The following is a 23,454-nucleotide window of genomic DNA, read 5'->3' on the forward strand; positions in this document are numbered from 1 at the left end:
TCACCGGACTGCATTGTCCCCGTTTCTTCAAGAGCATTGTCATTGTTTCATTTTGGCCCTTGTCTGGACAATGGTGTATTGTTAAGGTGCGGAAAGGCTGAATGAAAGGGGCTTGAATGAAGGCTCAGGATAACCTCCCCTCTCTGTGTTTGTGACCTACCACAGTGTAGGATGTAGCTTTGTTGAATTACTGGAGACATTACGGTTGTCACAACCCCTTGGCGGTGTCTACTTTGGCTCTGTTGGATTAGCACAAAGATCTTTGGTAAGTACTTGTAAATATAAGAGGCTGTCTGTTTCTTTGTTAGTGGTAGCATCAGTGCAGGTCGGTTGGCTGATTTGACATTACTTTTACCACAAGCCAACTTTGATGATACTGGATAAAGTTCTCAGGGGAGAGAGTACACGTCAGGTTTCATGGTCTTAGCTGACAGCTCTGTGATCTGGGATTGTTGACAGTTGACAGGCAAGGCTTTGTTGACCTGAACTCACAGAACCACGGCAGGGGTCAAAAGTCATAGTGTTCAATCACTCTGTGTAGGTGTGGCTGCAGGGGAACGTGACTAGATGAGGCCTCTCTGAGCACTGTGACTGTACTAAACTAACTGTAACACCCCCATGATCCCCCGGCCAGGCAGGCTGACACACTTCCCAGAGGTGTGTAGGATTGAGGGTGTTGCATGGGAACGCGAGCAGCGCGGAAACTGGGCGGAAGGGTGGACGGGCCCCTCTCTGCCCCAGGCAGTAGGGTTCACACACAGACAATGGAGCCCTGGAGACCCAGGGCCGTGGAGTTGTGATTGCACCCCACACCGCTAAAATAACACACACATCCTACCGCACCGCTTAGCCTGCTTCCGCTCCGATCCCCTTTTCCTCTTTTTCCTCATCCTTGTATCCTCATACACACATACTGTAGTATATTCATGCACTCTCCCTCTCTCTTACACACTCTTTCACACACACACACACACACACACACACACACACACACACACACACACACACACACACACCTCTTTTGTATAGCAGCAGAACTACGTTTTTTTCTTATTTTGTTTGGCTTCATTTCCTTGTTTCAAGGGGAAGGAAACCGACCATTCTCTGTGGAAACAATCTGCTGTCCTTCAAACATCTCTCAATAAATTAGAGTGAAATTCCATCTGCTTACTGTGAGAGAAAAAAAGTCAGCAGCCATTCATTAGCTTACAAACAGTCTCTCTAAAGACACACTCAAACGACAAGTCTTTTTTTTAAAGATGGAACCAAAGGAGCAGTGAAGCTGATTCACATGCATATGAAGCTCCTTGGTATGTCTGAGTGTTGAGTCTAGTGAGTTGGAGGAAGTGCTCTCCTGCTGTGAGTGCGTTGGCAGGTATTTGGCTCAGCTCAGTCAGCGGCTTTTGGGGTCACCATGGTTTCCTTGTGTGTCGGCTGTAGCCGTGAGGACGTGTCAGAGTGTGTCAGTGTGGTGAGCAGTTAGAGAGAGGCAGCAGTGTTAAGGTCACTGGATCATCCTCACCCCCCACCGGATATTCTCTCTGGAGCGAGAAACCCAACCCAACGCTATTCTTGTTGGATGGAAACCTTTTAGTGACTGACTATGCACGCAATGAGACATCCATGGTGGTTTATTAGACATTGCCCAGTGATCTGTCATGTAATTGCGAGTCGATAACCCCATCATATCATCTCCAGCAGAAGTCACTTACTTCATAAATCATTGAGCTTTGACTATCATCCCCTTCCTTTTTTTTGTGATCCAGTTTCAACCACCAGAGACCAGACCCTGGGAAGTGGAACTCCTCAAAGAGAAGTAGAGATGAAAGTCTTTTTGAGTAGTTCCACCCCCCAGAGGGAAAGAGAGAGGGAGGAAGAGAGAGGAAGAGAGAGTATAGGAGGTGGGGTGTAACAGCGAGAGTCAATCATTTGAGCCCAGCCTACTGTATACCACAATACCAGGGAAGGAGAGAGGGAGTGAGGGTGAGGGTGAATGAGAGTGACACCTCAGCCGAACTGTGTGTTTAGAGCTCTGCAATCCCAGAGACAAGCACAGCTGATGTGTGGATTACCACAGCAATTCTCACTGGAGCTGTTTTTGGAAAATGGTGGGCTTCTCTTCCTCTTCAGCTGTTGAAGCCGGTAAGTAGCCAAATTGACTGCATGCCTGCATTATACTTGGTCTTGGCAGCCCGCTATTTGTCCCTCAGTGGTCTGTGTGTGTTGTGTTTGTCCCAGTCTCTCAAGACTGTAACATTTGAGTTGGAAATACACTAAAAGTATGTGGACACGCCTTCAAGTTAGTGTATTAGTCTTTTTCAGCCACACCTGTTGCTGACAGGTGTATAAAACCGAGCACACAGCCATGAAATCTACATAGACAAACATTGGCAGTGGAATGGCCCATACTGAAAAGCTCAATGACTTTCAATGTGGCACCGTCATAGGATGCCAACAACCTTTCCAACAAGTCAGTTCATCAAATTTCTGCCCTCCTAGAGCTGCCTTGGTCAACTGTGAGTTGTGACGTAGAAACGTCCATGAGCAACAATGGCTCAGCCGCGAAGTGGTAGGCCACACAGGCTCACAGAAAGGGACTGCCGAGTGGTGAAGCATGAAGCGCGTAAAAATCATCTGTCCTCGGGTGCAACACTCACTACCGAGTTCCACACTGCCTCTGGAAGCAACGTCAGCACAAGAACCGTTTGTCTGGAGCTTCATGAAATGGGTTTCCATGGCTGAGGAGCCACAAACAAGCCTAAGATCACCATGTGCAATGCCAAGCGTTGGCTGGAGTGGTGTAAAACTTGCCGCCATTGGACTCTGAATCACATTTCCCCATCTGGCAGTCCGACGGACAAATCTGGGTTAGATGGATGCCAGGAGAATGCTACCTGCTCGAATGCAAAGTGCCAAGTGTAAAGTTTGGTGGAGGAGGAATAATGATCTGGGGCTGTTTTTGATGGTTCGGGCTAGGCCCCTTAGTTCCAGTGAAGGGAGATCTTAACGCTAAAGCATACAATGACATTCTAGGCAATTCTGTGCTTCCAACTTTGTGGCAACAGTTTGGGGAGTGTCCTTTCCTGTTTCAGCATGATATTGCCACCGTGCATTAGCGAAGCGAGGTCGATACAGAAATGGTTTGTTGAGATTGATGTAGAAGAACTTGACTGGCCTGCACAGAGCCCTAACCTCAACCCCATTGAACACATTTGGGCTGAATTGGAACACCGACTGCAAGCCAGGCCTAATCACCCGACATCAGTGTTTGACCTTACTAATGTTCTTGTGGCTGAATGGGAGCATATCCCTGCAGCTATGTTCCAACATCTAGTGGAAAGCCTTCCCAGAAGAGTGGAAGCTGTTATAGCAGGAAATGGGGGACCAACTCCATATTAATGGCCATGATTTTGGAATTAGGTATTCGACGAGTGTGTGTCCACATACTTTCGGGCCATGTGGTGTAGTTGTCTGTGTGTAGATCGTGTGTACAGTCTTATCAGAGGTCCTACTGAACACTGTATCTCCACTTCCTGAGGCTATGTGGACGTTTTCTCAACTAATTATCTCTGACCCTGTCTACTTTTCAGACAGAGTTCTGTTTTGATAGGACCAATTAATTTCCCTTGCTCGTTCATTCATTCATTTCGACGTTGGTGTGTTATGACAGAGATATCTGTTTTACGTCTTGATACCTGCCATGTTTCTCTGGATAGCTGTGTTCTAATACAAACCGTCCAAGTTCATCTCATGAACATTTTTGTCAGTCAAGGCCCTTTAGACATACAAAGACAATTTTATGACTGAATCCGGTGTTGTTACATGCTGGAGCTCTGTCATGTTAATTAGGTTCCTTCTGTGTGGTATAACCTGAATGTTGCCTCAACTGTTCAAATAAGCTGACCAGGCAACGTCTGACTCTCTGACCACCCCAGACATTACGGCACCCCACTTCTAAACAACACTCTTACTGGGCTATATTCAGACGATTGCGAAATCATATGAAATCATAGTGTGTGTGTTTTGTGCTGAACTTGTTTGCCCTTGTTTCAGAGGTAGGCCTAATGGTGTTGTTGTGTTATGATGGAGTAACTGCTGGCAATGCAGACATTCAAGAGAGCAGACCGCTTTTGATAAGATTGTGGAAGATCCTGACTGTGCTAACATAACCTTACAATTAGACTTGTTTCCACATGAATGCATCTGCTCACAGAGCACTTCAGGTCTGTGCTTTGAGGCATGTAAGACATGGTGAAGGTCCAGTGGGCAGAGAAATGAAACACTTTAACCGACAGGTTGTTTGATCTGCTATGAGCAGAGATAAAGACAACAACCTTTTGGACTAAAGCAAAAGAAACAGTCCCTTATTGTAGTGATTAGACCAGGGGAAAACATCTCTCAGATCCAGAGACCTCAAAGAAAACAGGTGGTCTTGAGATTACTGAGATTACTGTCTGCACACGCTGAGTTTTTCAGTCTCTTCCCTACCACTGTGGTGTGTGTGTGTGTGTGTGTGTGTGTGTGTGTGTGTGTGTGTGTGTGTGTGTGTGTGTGTGTGTGTGTGTGTGTGTGTGTGTGTGTGTGTGTGTGTGTGTGTGTGTGTGTAATGCTCCTCTCCAGGAGAGACCCAGGTCCAGTGACTGGTACTGCAGTTCTGGTGTCTCTTCACTCAGCTCCAGGAATGCCCCACTAAATCAAATCGAATCAAATCAAATGTATTTATATAGCCCTTTGTACATCAGCTGATATCTCAAAGTGCTGTACAGAAACACAGCCTAAAACCCCAAACAGCAAGCAATGCAGGTGTAGAAGCACGGTGGCTAGGAAAAACTCCCTAGAAAGGCCAAAACCCAGGAAGAAACCTAGAGAGGAACCAGGCTATGTGGGGTGGCCAGTCCTCTTCTGGCTGTGCCGGGTGGAGATTATAACAGAACATGGCCAAGATGTTCAAATGTTCATAAATGACCAGCATGGTCAAATAATAATAATCACAGGCAGAACAGTTGAAACTGGAGCAGCAGCACGGCCAGATGGACTGGGGACAGCAAGGAGCCATCATGTCAGGTAGTCCTGAGGCATGGTCCTAGGGCTCAGGTCCTCCGAGAGAGAGAAAGAAAGAGAGAATTAGAGAGAGCATACTTAAATTCACACAGGACACCGGATAGGACAGGAGAAGTACTCCAGATATAACAAACTGACCCTATCCCCCCGACACATAAACTACTGCAGCATAAATACTGGAGGCTGAGACAGGAGGGGTCAGGAGACACTGTGGCCCCATCCGATGACACACCCAGACAGGGCCAAATAGGAAGGATATAACCCCACCCACTTTGCCAACGCACAGCCCCCACACCACTAGAGGGATATCTTCAACCACTAACTCGGCAAGGCCGAGTATAGCCCACAAAGATCTCCGCCACGGCACAACCCAAGGGGGGGGGCGCCAACCCAGACGGGAAGATCACATCAGTGACTCAACCCACTCAAGTGACGCACCCCTCCTAGGGACGGTATGAAAGAGCCCTAGTAAGCCAGTGACTCAGCCCCTGTAATAGGGTTAGAGGCAGAGAATCCCAGTGGAAAGAGGGGAACCGGCCAGGCAGAGACAGCAAGGGCGGCTCGTTGCTCCAGAGCCTTTCCGTTCACCTTCACACTCCTGGGCCAGACTACACTCAATCATATGACCCACTGAATAGATGAGTCTTCAAGAAAGACTTAAAGGTTGAGACCGAGTTTGCGTCTCTCACATGGGTAGGCAGACCAATCCATACAAATTGAGCTCTATAGGAGAAAGCCCTGCCTCCAGCTGTTTGCTTAGAAATTCCAGGGACAATTAGGAGGCCTGCGTCTTGTGACCGTAGCGTACGTGTAGGTATGTACGGCAGGACCAAATCAGAGAGATAGGTAGGAGCAAGCCCATGTAATGCTTTGTAGGTTAGCAGTAAAACCTTATAATCTACAGATAAGATAAGAGATGTGAAGCCTCTCATCTACTGAGAGAAACAACTGATCACCAGGGTAGCTGATGAGCAGATGTTTCTGTATAATGAAATGGTCCAGTCATGGGTTTGAGGGTGCCAGGAAGAGAGGTGTGGAAATTCATCCAAAATGTGTAATCCAAAATCTGGAGTTCATTCAATCCAAGATGGCGTAGCAGTCGGAAGCGTGTCTTTGTCTTCTCCTGTCCTGTCCCATGTATATATTGTTTTCTTCGTATATATTTCGTATAGATTTTAATCTCACTTTCCATCTACGGACTGACAATACTCTCCTGCAACCTGCCTCACCCAATGTGTTACAGATCTGCTATTTTTATACTTTAGAACCGGAACCCCTTTCAGAAGCTAGCCAGCTAACTAGCTACTAGCTAGTAGTCAGTTAGCCAATGCTAGCGGTCCTCACCGTTAACTCTGATATCAGCCGGCCTCAACCTGGTCAATTCCTGCCAGTCTGCACAGCTCGATATCAACCCTGAGCATATCGGACTGCTTTTTTTCTACCACCGGATTCCTACCGCAAGGTCTGCACCTTTACACCGGAACTTCGCAGCTAGCTAGCTGCTATCCGAGTGGTTACTCCTGGTGAACGTCTTGTCCCGAAGCAAGCACCAGTTAGCCTGGAGCTAGCCTGGAGCTAGGCCCATCTCCCGGCTAGCCAAAGAGGTCCACCAGCCAATTCTTGGGCTCTTTTACAAATTGGCCTGGACCCTTTACTGCAAACATGGAGCCCTGCCGATCCATCACGACTGGTCTGCCGACGTAACCGTCCGAGGTGGTCTCAACAGGCTCTTTCGTTGCGACGTCACCGGATGCCCATCTGCTATCCCCGGGCCCGCTAGCTGTCTGAATCGCAGTTTCTCCAGCTCGCCTAGCGTAGCAGCGACTACGGAGTTGGCTCCTTGACTCATCTAGTGCTACTCATTGGACCCTATGATCCCTCAGCTAGATATGTCTCTCCCTAATGTCAATATGCTTTGTCTATTGCTGTTTTGGTTAATGATTATTGTCTTATTTCACTGTAGAGCCCCTAGCCCTGCCCAATATGCCTTAGATAGCCCATTTGTTCCAACCCCACACATGCGGTGACCTCACCTGGATTAACTGGTGCCTCTAGAGACAAAACCTCTCTCATCGTCACACAATACCTAGGTTTACCTCCACTGTACTCACATCCTACCATATCCTTGTCTGTACATTATGCCTTGAATCTATTCTCCCGCGCCCAGAAATCTGCTCCTTTTACTCTCTGTTCCAAACGCACTAGACGACCAGTTCTTATAGCCTTTAGCCGTACCCTAATCCTACTCCTCCTCTGTTCCTCTGGTGATGTAGAGGTTAACCCAGGCCCTGCAGCCCCCAGCAACACTCCCATTCCTCAGGCGTTCTCATTTGTTGACATCTGTAACCGTAAAAGCCTTGGTTTCATGCATGTTAACATTAGAAGCCTCCTCCCTAAGTTTGTTTTATTCACTGCTTTAGCACACTCCGCCAACCCTGATGTCCTAGCCCTGTCTGAATTATGGCTTAGGAAGGCCACCAAAAATCCTGAAATTTCCATCCCTAACTATAACATCTTCCGACAAGATAGAACTGCCAAAAGATGCAGAGTTGCAATCTGCTGCAGAGAGAGCCTGCAGATTTCTGTCATACTATCCAGGTATGTGCCCAAACAATTTGAGCTTCTACTTGTAAAAATCCACCTTTCAAGAAACAAGTCTCTCACCATTGTCGCTTTTCATAAACCTCCTTCAGCCCCAAGCTGTGCCCTGGACACCAAATGTGAATTGATTGCCTCCTATGTATCTTCAGAGTTCATACTGTTAGGTGACCTAAACTGGGATATGCTTGACACCCCGGCCGTCCTACAATCACACATATTATTAAGGAACCTACCCGGTACAACCATGGGGCACCCTCTTAGATATCATCTGAACCAACTTGCCCCCCAAATACACCTCTGCTGTCTTCAACCAGGATCTCAGCAATCACTGTCTCATTGCCTGCGTGCGTGATGGGTCCGCGGTCAAACAACCACCCCTCAACACTGTCAAACGCTCCCTAAAACACTTCAGCGAGCAGGCCTTTCTAATCGACCTGGCCCGGGTATCCTGGAAGGATATTGACTTCATCCCGTCAATAGAGGATGCCTGGTTGCTCTTTAAAAGTGCTTTCCTCACCAACTTAAATAAGCCTGCCCCATTCAGAAAATGTATAACTAAGACCAGACATAGCCCTTGGTTCACCCCAGACTTGACTGCCCTTGACCAGCACAAAAACATCCTGTGGCGTTCTGCATTAGCATCGAATAGCTGACGCGATATGCAACTTTTCAGGGAAGTCAGGAACCAATATACCAATACAGTCAGTTTGGAAAGCTAAGGCTAGCTTTTTTTTTCTTTTTTTTTGTTGAATTTTACCCCTTTTTCTCCCCAATTTCATGGTATCCAATTGTTTAGTAGCTACTATCTTGTCTCATCGCTACAACTCTCGTACGGGCTCGGGAGAGACGAAGGTTGAAAGTCATGCGTCTTCCGATACACAACCCAACCAAGCCGCACTGCTTCTTAACACAGCGCGCATCCAACCTAGAAGCCAGCCGCACCAATGTGTCGGAGGAAACACCGTGCACTTGGCAACCTTGGTTAGCGCGCACTGTGCCCGGCCCGCCACAGGACTCGCTGTTGCGCAATGAGACAAGGATATCCCTACTGGCCAAACCCTCCCTAACCCGGACGACGCTAGGCCAATTGTGCGTCGCCCCACGGACCTCCCAGTCGCGTCCGGTTACGACAGAGCCTGGGCGCAAACCCAGAGTCTCTGGTGGCACAGCTGGCGCTGCAGTACAGCGCCCTTAACCACTGCGCTACCCGGGAGGCCCCAAGGCTAGCTTTTTCAGAAATTTGCATCCTGTAGCACTAATTCCAAAAAGTGTTTGGACACTGTAAAGTCCATGGAGAATAAAAGCACCTCCTCCCAGCTGCTCACTGCACTGAGGCCAGGAAACACTGTCACCACCGATAAATCTAAGATAATCAATAATTTAAATAAGCATTTTTCTATGGCTGCTTTCCACCTGGCTAACCCTAACCAGCCAACAGCTCTGCACCCCCTGCAGCAACTTGCCTAAGCCGCCCTGCTTCTCCTTCACCCAAATCCAGACAGCTGATGTTCTGAAAGAGCTGCAAAATCTGGATTACTACAAATCAGCTGGGCTAGACAATCTGGAACCTCTCTTTCTAAAATTATCAGCCGAAATTGTTGCAACTCCTATTACTAGCCTGTTCAAACTCTGCTGCCGCGGTCATCCCCCTCTTCAAAGGGAGAGAAACTCTAGACCCAAACTGTTATAGGCCTATATCCATCCTGCCCTGCCTTTCTAAAATCTTCAAAAGCCAAGTTAACAAACAGATCACCGAACATTTAGAATCCCACCGTACCTTCTCCACTATTCAATCTGGTTTCCGAGCTGGTCATGGGTGCACCTCAGCCACGCTCAAGGTCCTAAATAATATCATAACCGCCATCGATAAAAGACAGTACTGTGCAGCCTTGTTCATCGACCTGGCCAAGGCTTTCAACTCTGTCAAACACCGCATTCTTATTGGCAGACTCAATAGCCTTGGTTTCTCAAATGACTACCTCGCCTGGTTCACCAATTACTTCTCAGTTAGAGTTCAGTGTGTCAAATCGTTGTCCGGACGTATGGTAGTCTTTATAGGGGTGCCACAGGGTTCTTATCTCTGTATATATCTATGATTTTGCTATTGCTGCTGGGGATTCTCTGATCCACCTCTACGCAGACGACACAATTCTGTATACATCTGGCCCTTTTTTGGACACTGTGTTAACAAACCTCCAAACAAGCTTCAATGCCACACAACACTCCTTCTGTGTCCTTCAACTGCTTTTAAATGCTATTAAAACTAAATGCATGCTTTTCAACTGATTGTTGCCGGCACGCGCCTGCCCGATTAGCTTCACTACTCTGGACGGTTCTGACTTAAACTACCAAAAGGTGTCTGGTTAGACTGGTAACTCTCCTTCCAGACTCACATTAAGCATCTCCAATCCAAAATTAAATCTAGAATTGGCTTCCTATTTCGCAACAAAGCATCCCTCACTCACGCTGCCAAACATACCCTCGTAAAACTGACTATCCTACCGATCCTTGACTTCGGCGACGTCATTTACAAAATAGCCTCCAACACTATTTTGTCACCAAAGCCCCATATACTACCCACCAAAGCTACCTGCATGCTCTCGTTGGCTGGCCCTCATTATATATTCATCGCCAAACCCACTGGCTCCAGGTCATCTATAAGTCTTTGCTAGGTAAAGCCCCGCCTTATCTCAACTCACTGGTCACCATAGCAACACCCATCTGTAGCACGCACTCCAGCAAGTATATTTCACTGGTCATCCCCAAAGCCAACACTTCCTTTGGCCGCCTTTCCTTCCCGTTCTCTGCTGCCAATGACTGGATGAATTGCAAAAATCACTGAAGCTGGAGTCTTATGTCTCCCTCTCTAACTTTAAGCATCAGCTGTCAGAGCAGCTTACCGATCACTCTATTTGTACACAGCCAATCTGTAAATAGCACACCCAACTATCTCATCCCCATGTTGTTATTTATCCTCTTGCTCTTTTGCTCCCCAGTAATTCTACTTACACATCTATCACTCCAGTGTTAATGCTAAATTGTAATTATTTCACCTCTTTGGCCTATTTATTGCCTTACCTCCCTACTCTTCTAAATTTGCACACACTGTACATAGCTTTTTCTATTGTGTTATTGACTGTACATTTGTTTATGTGTAACTCTGTGTTGTTGTTTTTGTCGCACTGCTTTGCTTTATCTTGGCCAGGTCGCAGTTGTAAATGAGAACTTGTTCTCAAATGGCCTACCTGGTTAAATAAAGGTGAAATAAAATTCAAATAAAATTTGGACACTGCTGAGAAGTTCTCAGGGATAAACATTAAAGGTTGCTCTATTTCCCGTGCTAAGTGACCTGAGCAGGGGATTTTTTTATTACTGATAACAACCAGGATGCAAAGAATTCCAGTAGTCTGGTCTTTCTGGTTTATTTCCCTGCATGTAGTTTAATATAGCTCCTTAACATTTACGGCTAAGTGATCATAATCTTCGGGCAACCAAAAAACACTCCTAACTTGCCCAATGGGCGAATGCCTCTCAGACCTTAAAGGGTTACTTCAGGATTGTATCTACTTAAACAGAGTCAGATGAACACATGGATACCATTTGTATGTCTCTGTGTCCAGTATGAAGGAAGTTATAGGTGGTTTTATGAGCCAATGCGAACTAGCGTTAGCACAATGACTGTCAATCATTGATTCTGCTTTTGTGACTATCATACCCGTTTATTGCATTAATCTGCCAGACCCCACGTTATTATTATATTGTCTGGGTTCTTCCAGCCACCGTGTCTATATAACCAGATATCTGAGGTTAGCTCTTCCCAAAGCCACTTATGTTGTCAGCACAGAGTTGACCTATGAATATAGATTTGCTCAGTCATTTTATTGTACAATCTCTTGAAATTGTCTCTCATTGTTTCATACATGACCTCTGACCTATGTTCTTTCCCCCCAGCGATGGAGTACCTGGTGAGTGAACTGAACGTGTTGCTGAAGCTGCTGGACCATGAGAGTGTGAGCACAGCCACAGCAGAGAAGATGAGTGTGATCCGGAGCCTACTGGGGCAGCTGCAGCCACCAGGTGAGTGTGTGTGTGTGTGTTCCAAGGGGGTGTTAATCGTCGACCATGTCATCGACGCCCAGAAAGCAGTTGTTGTTGGGTGTTAACTGCCTTGCTCAAGGTCAGAACGTCAGATTTGTGTTCATTTTTTCCATGTACTCAGTTTTCTTCTCTGTTAAAGTGAATGGATCAGACTTCGTATACATGAACACTTCCCTTTATGGAAATGGCACCAGCTTTGTGGAATCTTTGTTTGAGGAATTGGGTGAGTTAAATATCATATCTGTATTATTTCATATGACAGAAGGAGAACTTGCTAGACAATCCTGGTATACAGTAGCACATTATTTAATTCTTAAAGTAAATCTTGAAATGATTTTATATTTTATTGTCCCACTCCCAACAGATTGTGACCTGCATGAGCTCAGAGCCTCCCCAGAAGAACTGAAGGATCAGGTAGAGGAGAAAACCTCCAAAATACCGCTGTCGAAAGTAAGATAGCCTTTTTGACTATACTATATAATTGCGTGTATAACACATTCGTTATTTTGCCTAACCCTAACCCTTTTCCCCCAGAGTCCCACTGACACCCCCCCTCCTCTGCCAACCACCCCTCCACCAGAGGACTACTATGAGGAGGCAGTGCCCCTGGACCCTGGCACGGTGCCCCAGTACATCACCAACATCGCCACATGCAGTGAGTACTCACATTTCCTCCCAACAGTCACCTATAACCATCTGAAGTCATTGTCCATACACATTGTTATTATTAGGTTACATCTAATCTGTTACCTCCTGCTTCCTTCTAGTCAGCTCAAGTCCCCCAAATTCCATTGAAGATGCATACTATGAAGATGCTGACAACAACTACCCAACCACCCGAATCAATGGCCCGCGGAAGAACTCCTGTGAGTATGAAATCGTAACACCCTGTTGAGATGAATGTGTTTGTGTGCTCTATTTGCATATTAGGAGGGAGAGAGGGGGAACCTTCTTATCCATTAACCTTTGTTTTTCTCCAGATGCTGATTCAGATGCGCTGAGCAGCTCCTATGAGTCGTACGATGAGGAGGATGAGGAGGCGAAGGGCCAGGACAGGACTCGGCGGTGGCAGTCAGAGGAGAACTCTGTGGGCCCCATGAAGGACTGTCGCATCTGTGCCTTCCTGCTGCGCAAGAAACGCTTCGGACAGTGGGCAAAACAGCTGACCGTTGTCCGTGACAACAGATTACAGGTAGGACAACAGGAACTTTTCGGCTGTCGGTTGCATGTGTTTATTATTACATGTTTATTACACACCAGGGCTGAGGTAACTAAGACACATTTTGACATATGCATATGCAGTGAAAATTATTTTTTAAGTCCCTTGTAGAGTATGAAAAAATATTTTTGTGCGTCTTTCTCTGCAGTGCTACAAGAGCATCAAAGACAGCAGCCCACACATTGAGCTGCCGCTGAACCTATGTAACGTCATCTACATCCCCAAAGAGGCACGCCGCAAGAAGCATAAGCTGCGTTTCTCCCTGCCTGGGGGAGAGGCCTTGGTGCTGGCTGTCCAGAGCAAGGAACAGGCGGAGCGATGGCTCAAGGTGATCCGGGAGGTGGTCAGTCAGGCCAGCAGCAATGATGGATTAGAGGGCTCTTCCTCTCCTATGATCCAGAGGAAGAAAGATCTGGACAAGGTGGGCTGCCCCTCAGTAACCCCGTTGGCTACCACACTCAGCCTATAGGTCTGTAATCCAACACACTGTATGCACTGAACAGACCCCTATGGGCCCCCCTGTTTTCCTCAAACAGACTCAGACACTCTGGGAACTGGTGCTATGTTTAACATCCACATATATCACCATGCTGCAGTAACCAGACAAACAAGGAAGTGTGATTGGTCCGCACTCAAAAAGATGTCACATAAAGCTTCCTGCATTCTTTTTCTTCTTTTCTTTTCACCGCATCAGGGATAGTGTACACAGACGTTTTGGCTTCACAGCCTTCTTCAGAGTGTAGGTACAGTTTTCTTTTAATTCAAAGAATAATTTGTAAAGGATATAAGTAGCAGGTGCTTCTAATCAGGGTTGCCACTCATCTGCCAATCAGGGACGGGTCTTTTCTGGTCTACCTGTATACAAATTAGTCAAAAAGGAGTACGGAGTTAAAGGGTATGGCAGCGGGCACGAAGGGCAACTCTCAAATCAATCGCCCCAGGTGTCCGCTCACCTGAATATATGACATCAATTCATGAGTTAGCCCACCACATAGGACATCAGGCAAAGCTGTTCATGAATATGTGGGTCCAACTCATAAACAACATACAAAATCTGATATGGATAGTGTTCTTGTATAACAGTATAATTGAGGCTTCTAGGAAGGAGGTGAAATTGAATTCTTTAAGATAGAGAATTTAATTTATATATCCACATGGCTTCTCTTTGGAGTCATTTGTTGTCACAGTAAATAACCAGACAGAATGAAAACAGTCCAGTGAAGAGACAGACAGACATACTCCCTGATTTGACACCCCTGGTGTGTTACACCAGGTTACGCCTGGTCTTTATCAGTTGATGATGGTGTGTTTACTCAGTGTCAATACTCGATCAGAGGGGGGTTGACGCTCATGCTGCCTTGCTGACTGTGGGAAGGAAACAGCTGTCAAAGTAAAGGGCTAGCAATCAGCAACCGAAACTCCACAGAGGAAAACAGAGTGATTTCATTACAGCCTAAATGTATGGCTTTGGACAGGCTTTGGACAGACAGACTGTTGAACCCATTTCAGGATTATTCTGAGACGATAATGGCTTTTATGTCCTAGCTGGAAATCCTTCTCTCGTTGCAGGGTCTACAGTTGAAGTCGGAAATGTATATGCACCTTAGCCAAATACATTTAATGTAACGGTTTTCTTCATCTGAAGGAGAGGCGGACCAAAATGCAGCGTGGTGGTTATTCATGTTTTTAATAAAGACAACTATACATGAAATAACTAACAAAACAAGAAATGTGCAAACTCAAAACAGCCCTATCTGGTGCAAACACAGAGACAGGAACAATCACCCACAAACACACAGTGAAACCCAGGCTACCTAAATATGGTTCCCAATCAGAGACAATGACTAACACCTGCCTCTGATTGAGAACCATATCAGGCCAGACATAGAAATAGACAAACTAGACATGAAACATAGAATGCCCACTCAGCTCACACCCTGACCAACCAAAACATAGAAACATACAAAGCAAACTATGGTCAGGGTGTGACATTTAACCACAGTTTTTCATAATTCCCGACATTTAATCCTATGAAAAATTCCCTGTTTTAGGTCAGTTAGGATCGCCACTTTATTTTAAGAATGTGAAATGTCAGAATAATAGTAGAGAGAATGATTTATTTCAGCTTTTATTTCTTTCATCACATTCCCAGTGGGTCAGAAGTTTACATACACTAAATTAGTATTTGGTAGCATTGCCTTTAAATTGTTTAACTTGGGTCAAACGTTTCGGGTAGCCTTCCACAAGCTCCCACCATAAGTTGGGTGAATTTTGGCCCATTCCTCCTGACAGAGATGGTGTAACTGACTCAGTTTTGAAGGCCTTGCTCACACACGCTTTTTCAGTTCTGCCCACACATTTTCTATAGGATTGAGGTCAGGACTTTGTGATGGCCACTCCAATACCTTGACTTTGTTGTCCTTAAGCCATTTTGCCACAACTTTGGAAGTATGCTTGGGGTCATTGTCCATTTGGAAGACCCATTTGCGACCAAGCTTTAACTTCCTGACTGATGTCTTGAGATGTTGCTTCAATATATCCACATAATGTTCCTCCCTCATGATGCCATCTATTTTGTGAAGTGCACCAGTTCCTCCTGCAGCAAAGCACTCCCACAACATGATGCTGATCGCCTTTCTGGCGAGCATGGCATGCCCCGCCACAAACCTAATCCCCCCCCCCCCTCCCTTCTTCTGTATTAGTTACTAGGAGCTGACAAGCACACCTCCGACTCTGACAGCGTGGCCACTGGTGACAACCTGCCCTCTGGTCAGCTCCGGGACAACTGTGACCAAGGTTAGGCCCCAATCTGCCTCAAAATACCTGAGCATCCCCGTATGTCTGTATTCTTATATACATACTGCAGCTTTGTATTTACCTGTCTGCATTCTGATAGTTCCACATTGTGAAAGACCACATCAGTTACAAGATGTAAGGAGGATCTGTATTTTAATTTTAGAAAAACATTCTGTTCTGTATTTTAAACTGTGAGTCACAGGCCCATGCAGAGTGAAGTGTAGAATTATGTTGGGCAGTAGATTGTCTACATAGAGAGGGAGAACAATTTCATGAATAAACAAGGAGAGTGATCCATGTTCTTGGGTCAGAAGAGGGGTAAACATTTTGATGTTTTACCTAAAGCACATAAAAGACAGGAAGTGTGGCTCAGAGCAGAAACATCCTTCCTGCCCTCTTCCTGCCTTTGTCTCACAATGACATCATAGGACATATACTGTACGTACACAAGGCAGAGAGAGTAGCACCTGATAGACAGAGCAGGGAGACTTCCAAACCCCCCCCCCCAAAAAAAATAATTGTGCTACATTATAACTTGAGCTTCCAGTAAATAAGAATCCTAAAAAAAAGAAGTGTTTTCAGACACATTTGTAAACGACTGTGTGTTTCTATTCAGGGAAGGGGAAGAGGGGGGCGTTTACAGAGCTGACGGGATCTATGAGCAGAGCGGCTGGACGGAAAATCAACAGGATCATCAGTTTCTCTAAGAAGAAGCCTGCTCTCCCAGGAGACACTCTGACCTCTTCCTACCGTGACGACAATCCCCGCTGTGGTGAGCACATCCATGTCATATTTTACATTTTTCTCTCTCTCAGTCATAATCTCTGGGCTGAACCCTGTGCATAGCTAGTGGGTAGCTACTTATTACTGCAGCTTTATGTGTTACAAATTGAGATTCTGCAGCCTCCCAGGCTCTACATTATGTACTCTGCATTATGTTATTATTCTCATCTTTCTTTTGTCCTCCCACCTTTAAAATCTGTTATTTTCCACTTCCCCATATAATAACCTTTATGGAAAGTCCAACAGTGAGAATATGTATGTATTCCTTTCCCTTTTCCCCAGGTTATCTGAATGTGCTTGTGAACCAGTGCTGGAGGGAGAGATGGTGCTGTGTAAAGGGTGGAACACTGTACCTGCACAAAGAAAGGGGTGACCTGCGTACTCACGTCAGCGCTGTGGTCCTCCATGGGGCTGAGGTCGTACCTGGACTGGGGCCCAAGCACCCCTTCGCTTTCCGCATCCTGCAAGGAGGCAACGAGGTGGCTGCATTGGAGGTATGTCTGTGTGTGTGTGTGTATTTTTATCCCAATGTATGATATTTTCTCCCCTATTACAGACTTAAATCTCTTGCCCAGTATCTCCGGTTTGTCTCATGGGTTCTAGTCCCCTTTGGGATCAGTGACATGTGGTGATGTGTCTCTGTGTGTCCATCAGGCCAGCTGTTCAGAGGAGATGGGCCGCTGGCTGGGGGTCCTGCTGGCAGAGTCTGGCTGCGCCACCACCCCAGAGGCCCTGCACTACGACTATGTGGACGTGGACACCATCACTAACATCACAGACGCAGCAAGACACTCCTTCCTGTGAGTCAGATAGAGTGGGGCTTGGCCCTTTGGCCTGGGATAATTTCTAAATGCTCAAAGTGCTTTACATTGTAAGGGGAGTACATTGCTAATGCTAGATGGTCATTATTGGTAAACGCTTACGTCTCTTTCCTCCTCATCTTGTCCCATAGTTGGGCTACCTCCTCCAGTGGCGCCTCCACAGACACCAGAACCTATGATGAGGTTCCTTATGAGGGTGTATTGGTAAGGAGATTTACAGTAAATCGAATGAATCCGCACGTCTGTGTCCACCCTTAGCTGCAGCTGAAGCTTAAAGGATCCAGTAGATGAATGATCTGTTCCGCGATCCTCTCATATCTCAGGGAGTAGGAGTCAGAGGGCTTTTTATTCTAGCGCAGTTTGAAGGCCTGCTGAAAGTCGATAGGCTCCTCTGTGTGTATGTGGGAGGGTAGATAGTGTTCCATGGATGATTTCTGATGAGCTTCTTTCAGAAAAGTTCTGAGTTGTGTAAGCAGTACAGAGAGCTCGCACACAGCCCTGACTCTTTTGGGAAAACTCTTTGCTGGAAAGTATGACAATCATATCCAACTGTGTATCCAGCTGTGTCAAGTCTTTTCATTCAATCCAGCTTTCACAATTTGACTGTAATACTTTGTGATACATCTCTCACATTCCAGTTTGCTCAACTTGAAGTGGTTCGTTTATTTAACTTGTGGTCTAGTTTCTCAAAAACAGTACGTTTCCAGTAACTTTTCCAATTCCAAACTTTACATATCACACATTAGTGACAGAGTTCATCTGAGTTCATCCTCTCTCCCTCTCTCTCACCACTGGCCACCACCTCTTTTCAACTCTTTATTCTCTCATATCTTTCTCCACTACACACCTTTCCCTCCCTGTTACCCTGTCTTTCTTATCATATCTCCTTTCCCGATCCCCCTTCCCTACGCTTCCCTCCACAGCAGCCAGAGGAGCCAGTACCCAGACCAGGAGCTCAGGTGAAACGCCACTCTTCTTTCTCCAGCAGCAGAGAGATAGAGAAGGCGGATTCCTTAGTCACCATAAAGAGACACGGCTCCAGTAAGTCCCCCGACAAGACTGTGTGTGATGCTGGGAACTTAGGGGGAATTGGACATTATCTCAACTTTTTAGACTATGCCTAGAACATACTTATATGATTTATAAATGTGACCACTCAGAATGTGTTTTCGGGGTTTCTCTGTCTTTAGATGTGAATCAGTATGTATCAGGGAAGTATGGCAAAACACGAGCCGAGGAGGATGCCAGAAGGTACCTGAAAGAGAAAGAACAGATGGAGAAGGAGCGAGAGGTCATAAAAAATGCCCTACTCATATTACGCAATGACAGGAAAGAGGTGAAGGAACAACTGAAGGATGTTACAGGTAAAACACATTCAATCTCGGATTGAATTTCCTTAAATAGAGAGAGCAAACCTAGACCATTTATTTTGCATAGATTAATGGTCCACAGTATAGGAATTCATCACTCAGACATATTGAGGAGCCATGGAGCCTAACAAATGGATGACTGTGTGTGACTGTGTTCAGGTAAGCAGCAAAAGCAGCTTGAGAAGCGTTTGGCCCAGCTGGAGGAAAGCTGCAGGGGGAAGGAGGGGGAGCGGGTGGACCTGGAGCTGCGTCTCAATGAGGTGAAGGAGAACCTAAAGAAGTCCCTGGCTGGAGGGGTGCTGGGGCCGCTCACAGAGAGCAAACCCCCTACTAGCAAACCACCCAGAAAGGTACCTGGCCTACAGCTTAGCCTACAGCACATCACGAAGAGTTATATCAAGTCTACTCTAGACCATGGTTTATTGTGGATAAGCTAAACCGTATACTTTTGGGGTCAATTCGAATTGAAGGCAACCAATTCAGGAAGTCATTTGAATTTAAAATAAGATAAATGGACCAAGGTTTGAAAAAAAATAGCTTCTACGTTTCAGTTGATTGAGAATTCATTGAATTGACCCCAACACGGCTTTGCATTATTAGGGTTTTTATGTTGAAGATTTCTTACTGTCTTAGCATGTATTTCCATCTGAGGTGTTTTGATGAGTATTGTACGTCGAAGTAGTATTATTTACCCATAAACAGATATTCTCAACTTCTCTTTCCTCATACTGTATGTCCAGGTCCGCATCAGTAAAGTTGACAACACATACACGGAGGCATCCATGCCAGTCAACTGTGCTGCGGAGATGCGGAAGTGCCCCCCATCCATCTGTTCATCTAGCAAGGGGAACGTCATGCAGAAAGCCAAGGTAGGCTGTCATAAAACAAGATCCAGGGCACCCATTGCCATTAGCCTGTTGTATTAAGTAGCACTGTGTCTCAATGTTCTACATCACAATCAGAACGCAGACTGTGACAAACGTACAGCATGATCAGCCCTCATAGGTGTACTTTACGTACAAACACTAAATGCGTGTCCTGTTTTTTTTTTTTTTTTAGGAATGGGAGTCCAAAAAGGGGACTTAGAGAGACACTGCTCATTCAGATGGTCAGTCAAATGTTTGTTGTCTTGGAACATGTTGGAGCTGATTTGGAAAAGGAGGAGGGGTGAAGCAGGGACTCCATTATCTTCAACTTTTCCACTTCCCTCTTGAGAGCCAAATATTTACTGCACATCGCTGAGCTGAGAAAATTGTGACCGGGGAAGACAACTCTGGAATTGTTGAAAAACATAATTCAAAGCCCTATCAGTCACTAGGAATCACTGAATGCTCATTCTGTGGCATGACACTTGTTTTGTGATCCAGTAATTGCTTGTGTTGCATGTGGTATTGTTGTTCCTTCAGAGTGTGGAAGAGGATATGTTATGAGGACTCCATGTGGACACATCAGGCTGGACTTGAGATGTTGAGAGGGGAGATTTTTAGAGGGTGAATATGCATACACATTATGCACATATCTGCAAGAATAGATAATAAAGGGAAAGAGAATATTGTATTGACTGTGAGAGTTTGTTGTTGGAATAGTTGCCTAAAAGAGATACTGTATCCCATAGAAATACCGTTTTATGCTGTATCCACTATGTAAGTCATTTCAAAACATGCACTTTCATGAAGTGCATCAAACATTATTCCAGATCTTGTTTTAAACAACTTGCTGGACCACAGACAGAAAAACAGACACATTATGACACCTGTATAAATGAATTGTTATGGAAATGTGAGACTAATTATGTGACTAAACAATGATGTTTCCTTATTACGTAATTCACTCACTGTAATGAGCCTTTTACTTCCAATGACTTGTGCACTTTACTTTATTTCTATGTGTATTGTACATAAAAGCTCTTCATTGAAATTGTCTGACTTTTTCAAACCTATCTGATGGTCATGTCACAGAAAGGATAGCAGAGGGTGTGTGTGTGTGTGTGTGTGTGTGTGTGGCAGGAAGAACATGTTAACCTCTCTTGGCTGTAGTGTTTCCAAGCGCGTGAGTGAGAGCGCGTTCTTTGGTATTTTCCTCCGGTAAAGACAATAACGATTCTCCGTCTTAAATTTGATCATTTATTTAAGTATTAGGGTATCTAAGGTTTGATTATAAACATTGTTTAACTTGTTTGGAAAAGTTTATTAGTAACGTTTGGGATTCATTTTGTATGCATTTTGATGGAGGGAAACTGGGTGGATTATTGACTGATGAACGCCAGCTAAACTGAGTTTTTATGGATATGAAGAAGGACATTATCGAACAAAAGGACCGTTTGTGATGTAACTGGGATCTTTTGGAGTGCCAACAGAAGAAGATCATCAAAGATAAGGCATTTATTATATAATTTATTATATGACTTTCGTGTCGCACCTGCCTGGTTAAATTATGTTTTTCATGGTTTTGTATGCAGGGCGCTGTCCTCAGATAATCTCAGGGTGTGCTTTCGCCATAAAGCCTTTTTGAAATCTGACACAGCGGCTGGATTAACAAGAAGTTAAGCTTTATTTTGATGTATTACACTTGTGATTTTATGAAAGTTTAATATTTATAATTTTGTAGTTTGAATTTCGCGCTCTGCAATTTCACCGGATGTTGTTCATACGCCTGTAATAGACTATTGGAGAATTCATTGAAAGAATGATGATGGGATGACACACCTCCACCAGTTGGGTCCTTGCTATCCGGTATCCTTGGGATGCCCCTACCCTATTGAAGTTCAAATTGAAAATGGTTATGGTATTTGGTATATTATTAGGATCCCCTCTAGCTGTTGCGAAAGCAGCAGATACTCTTCCTGGTAAGGGTTAAGGTTAGGTAAGGGTAGGTGTTAGGGTTTGAGGTAGGGATGTCCCAAGGAACCCTGTATAGCACTAACCCAACAGTAGGAAGGAGGAGCAGGACAAGGGTGGGGCATTCCTCACTAGCTTCTATAGCCACAAAGTAATGAACCCTGCTCATTTCTACAATTTCTCTTAAAATTGTATTTTAAACCTAACCTTAACCATACTGCTAACCTTATGCCTAACCCTAACCTTAAATTAAGACCAAAAAGCTAAGTGTGAAAAAGTTTGCACTCACCACTAAGTCGCTTTGGATGAGAGCGTCTGCTAAATTACTAAAATGTTGACTTTGTGGCTGTGGAATCTGACTTTGTGCCTGTCATGTACGCACATGGTGTGCCTGAGGATGGCGCTGTTAGTATTTACTACCGTACATGTGATCATCTGTACTTGCACTTGACCGATGACATAAGATAAACGTTATTTTACCCGCATCCCTGCCTCAGTGTGCTAATATATTACATGGTGTCAGATGTTAAAAAGTAATACAAAGGGAAGCTCAACATTATGGAACAAATTAGACCAGCGACTACTCTGGACCTAGAGGGAAATCTAGCAAAAAATTGGAGAGTGTTCTTAGGGTCGTTGTCCTGTTGGAAGGTGAACCTTTGCCCCAGTCTGAGGTCCTGAGCACTCTGGAGCAGGTTTTCATCAATAAAAGAAGGCCTGAAACCAGAATCCGAAAAGGTCAGAGCAATACAAGAAATGCCAAAGCAGCGCTTCAGAGGTTCATGGGAATTTTGCATTATCTCACAAAGTTCAAAGTTCATCCCACCACCAGCACACCACTGAGACATCTGCTGGAAGGAGCACTGAGAGACTTCAAAGGAACAGAGCTTCAAAAGCTTGAAAAGACCTGTCAGTAATGTGCCAGTGTTAAAGTACTACGATGTGACAAAAACACTGACACTATCTGTGGATGCAAGGTCAGAAGGCTTGGGAGCTGTCGTCCTGCAAGATGGTCAACCAATTGCATACGGGTCAAGATCCCTCACAGACTGTCAAAAGAGATACGCTAAAATTGGAAAAAGAGCTACTGGCGATAGTGTATTGCTGCGAGAAGCTTCATCAATACCTGTATTTCATCAATACCAGATCCAAGTGGAATCAGACCACAAGCCCTTGGCTTGTGATAGCAAGACATGAGAGAGAAAGTTGCAAAGAAAAGAAAGCACTACTGGACCTATAGTGAGGACTTGACATACTCAGATGGACTGCTGTTCAAAAGTTCAAAACCTGTCGTTCCTCAGAAAATGAGAGAAGAAATTATGGAAAAAAATCCATGAAGCACACATGGGAATCGTGAAATGTAAGGAAACAGCAAGGGATGTTCTGTTCTGGCCAGGCATGGCTAAACAGATTCATGTGCAGTCTGCAACACACACAAAAACAACAACCAAAGGGAGCTTGTCTCATCCAGTCCCAGAGAGAGCTTGGGCCAAAGTTGAAGTGGACCTCCTCCATTACAACGACACAGAATATCTACTATGTGTGGATTACTACACAAAATACCCAGAAATCTCCAAGCTCAGTGGAACAACAAGTAAACACATAATTACGGCACTAAAGTCAATCTTTGCAAGGTATGGGGTGCCTGACGTTTTGTTCTCCGACAATGGAAGACAGTTGGTGAATCAATAAATGTCAGAGTTCTCTACCAGCTGGGAGTTCAAATATGTTACGTCAAGCCCTAGATTTCCACAGTCAAACAGCTAAGCTGAGAGAACAGTTCAGACTGAAAACTTGTACAAAAAAGCACAAGACAGCAACGGAAATCCTTACATAGCTCTCCTTCGACTACAGAAACAAACCCCTGG

General features: G+C 45.2%; 1 protein-coding gene across 3 annotated transcripts in view; it reads left to right on the forward strand.

Annotated features, from left to right (window-relative positions):
* LOC110537794 (actin filament-associated protein 1-like 1) overlaps positions 1–20,666 on the forward strand; it is a 38,130-nt gene extending 17,464 nt beyond the window's left edge. Inside the window, exons 1-18 of one of the 3 annotated variants that reach the window (XM_021624184.2) lie at positions 1,639–2,142; positions 11,614–11,739; positions 11,900–11,983; positions 12,125–12,210; positions 12,295–12,415; positions 12,528–12,626; positions 12,741–12,952; positions 13,128–13,400; positions 15,682–15,775; positions 16,392–16,547; positions 16,841–17,052; positions 17,213–17,358; positions 17,511–17,583; positions 18,303–18,420; positions 18,570–18,743; positions 18,909–19,099; positions 19,490–19,618; positions 19,809–20,666. In XM_021624184.2, coding sequence (XP_021479859.2) covers positions 2,106–2,142; positions 11,614–11,739; positions 11,900–11,983; positions 12,125–12,210; positions 12,295–12,415; positions 12,528–12,626; positions 12,741–12,952; positions 13,128–13,400; positions 15,682–15,775; positions 16,392–16,547; positions 16,841–17,052; positions 17,213–17,358; positions 17,511–17,583; positions 18,303–18,420; positions 18,570–18,743; positions 18,909–19,099; positions 19,490–19,618; positions 19,809–19,835 — 2,358 coding nt within the window. In that variant the 5' untranslated portion in view covers positions 1,639–2,105 and the 3' untranslated portion in view covers positions 19,836–20,666. Of the gene's footprint in view, positions 1–1,638; positions 2,143–11,613; positions 11,740–11,899; positions 11,984–12,124; positions 12,211–12,294; positions 12,416–12,527; positions 12,627–12,740; positions 12,953–13,127; positions 13,401–15,681; positions 15,776–16,391; positions 16,548–16,840; positions 17,053–17,212; positions 17,359–17,510; positions 17,584–18,302; positions 18,421–18,569; positions 18,744–18,908; positions 19,100–19,489; positions 19,619–19,808 lie in introns of those variants that run through there. The other 2 variants (XM_021624183.2, XM_021624182.2) reach the window with 2 other exon arrangements.
* The last annotated feature ends 2,788 nt before the right edge of the window (positions 20,667–23,454 follow it).

This window comes from Oncorhynchus mykiss, chromosome 12, assembly GCF_013265735.2.
Source record: "Oncorhynchus mykiss isolate Arlee chromosome 12, USDA_OmykA_1.1, whole genome shotgun sequence".
Taxonomy (NCBI): domain Eukaryota; kingdom Metazoa; phylum Chordata; class Actinopteri; order Salmoniformes; family Salmonidae; genus Oncorhynchus; species Oncorhynchus mykiss.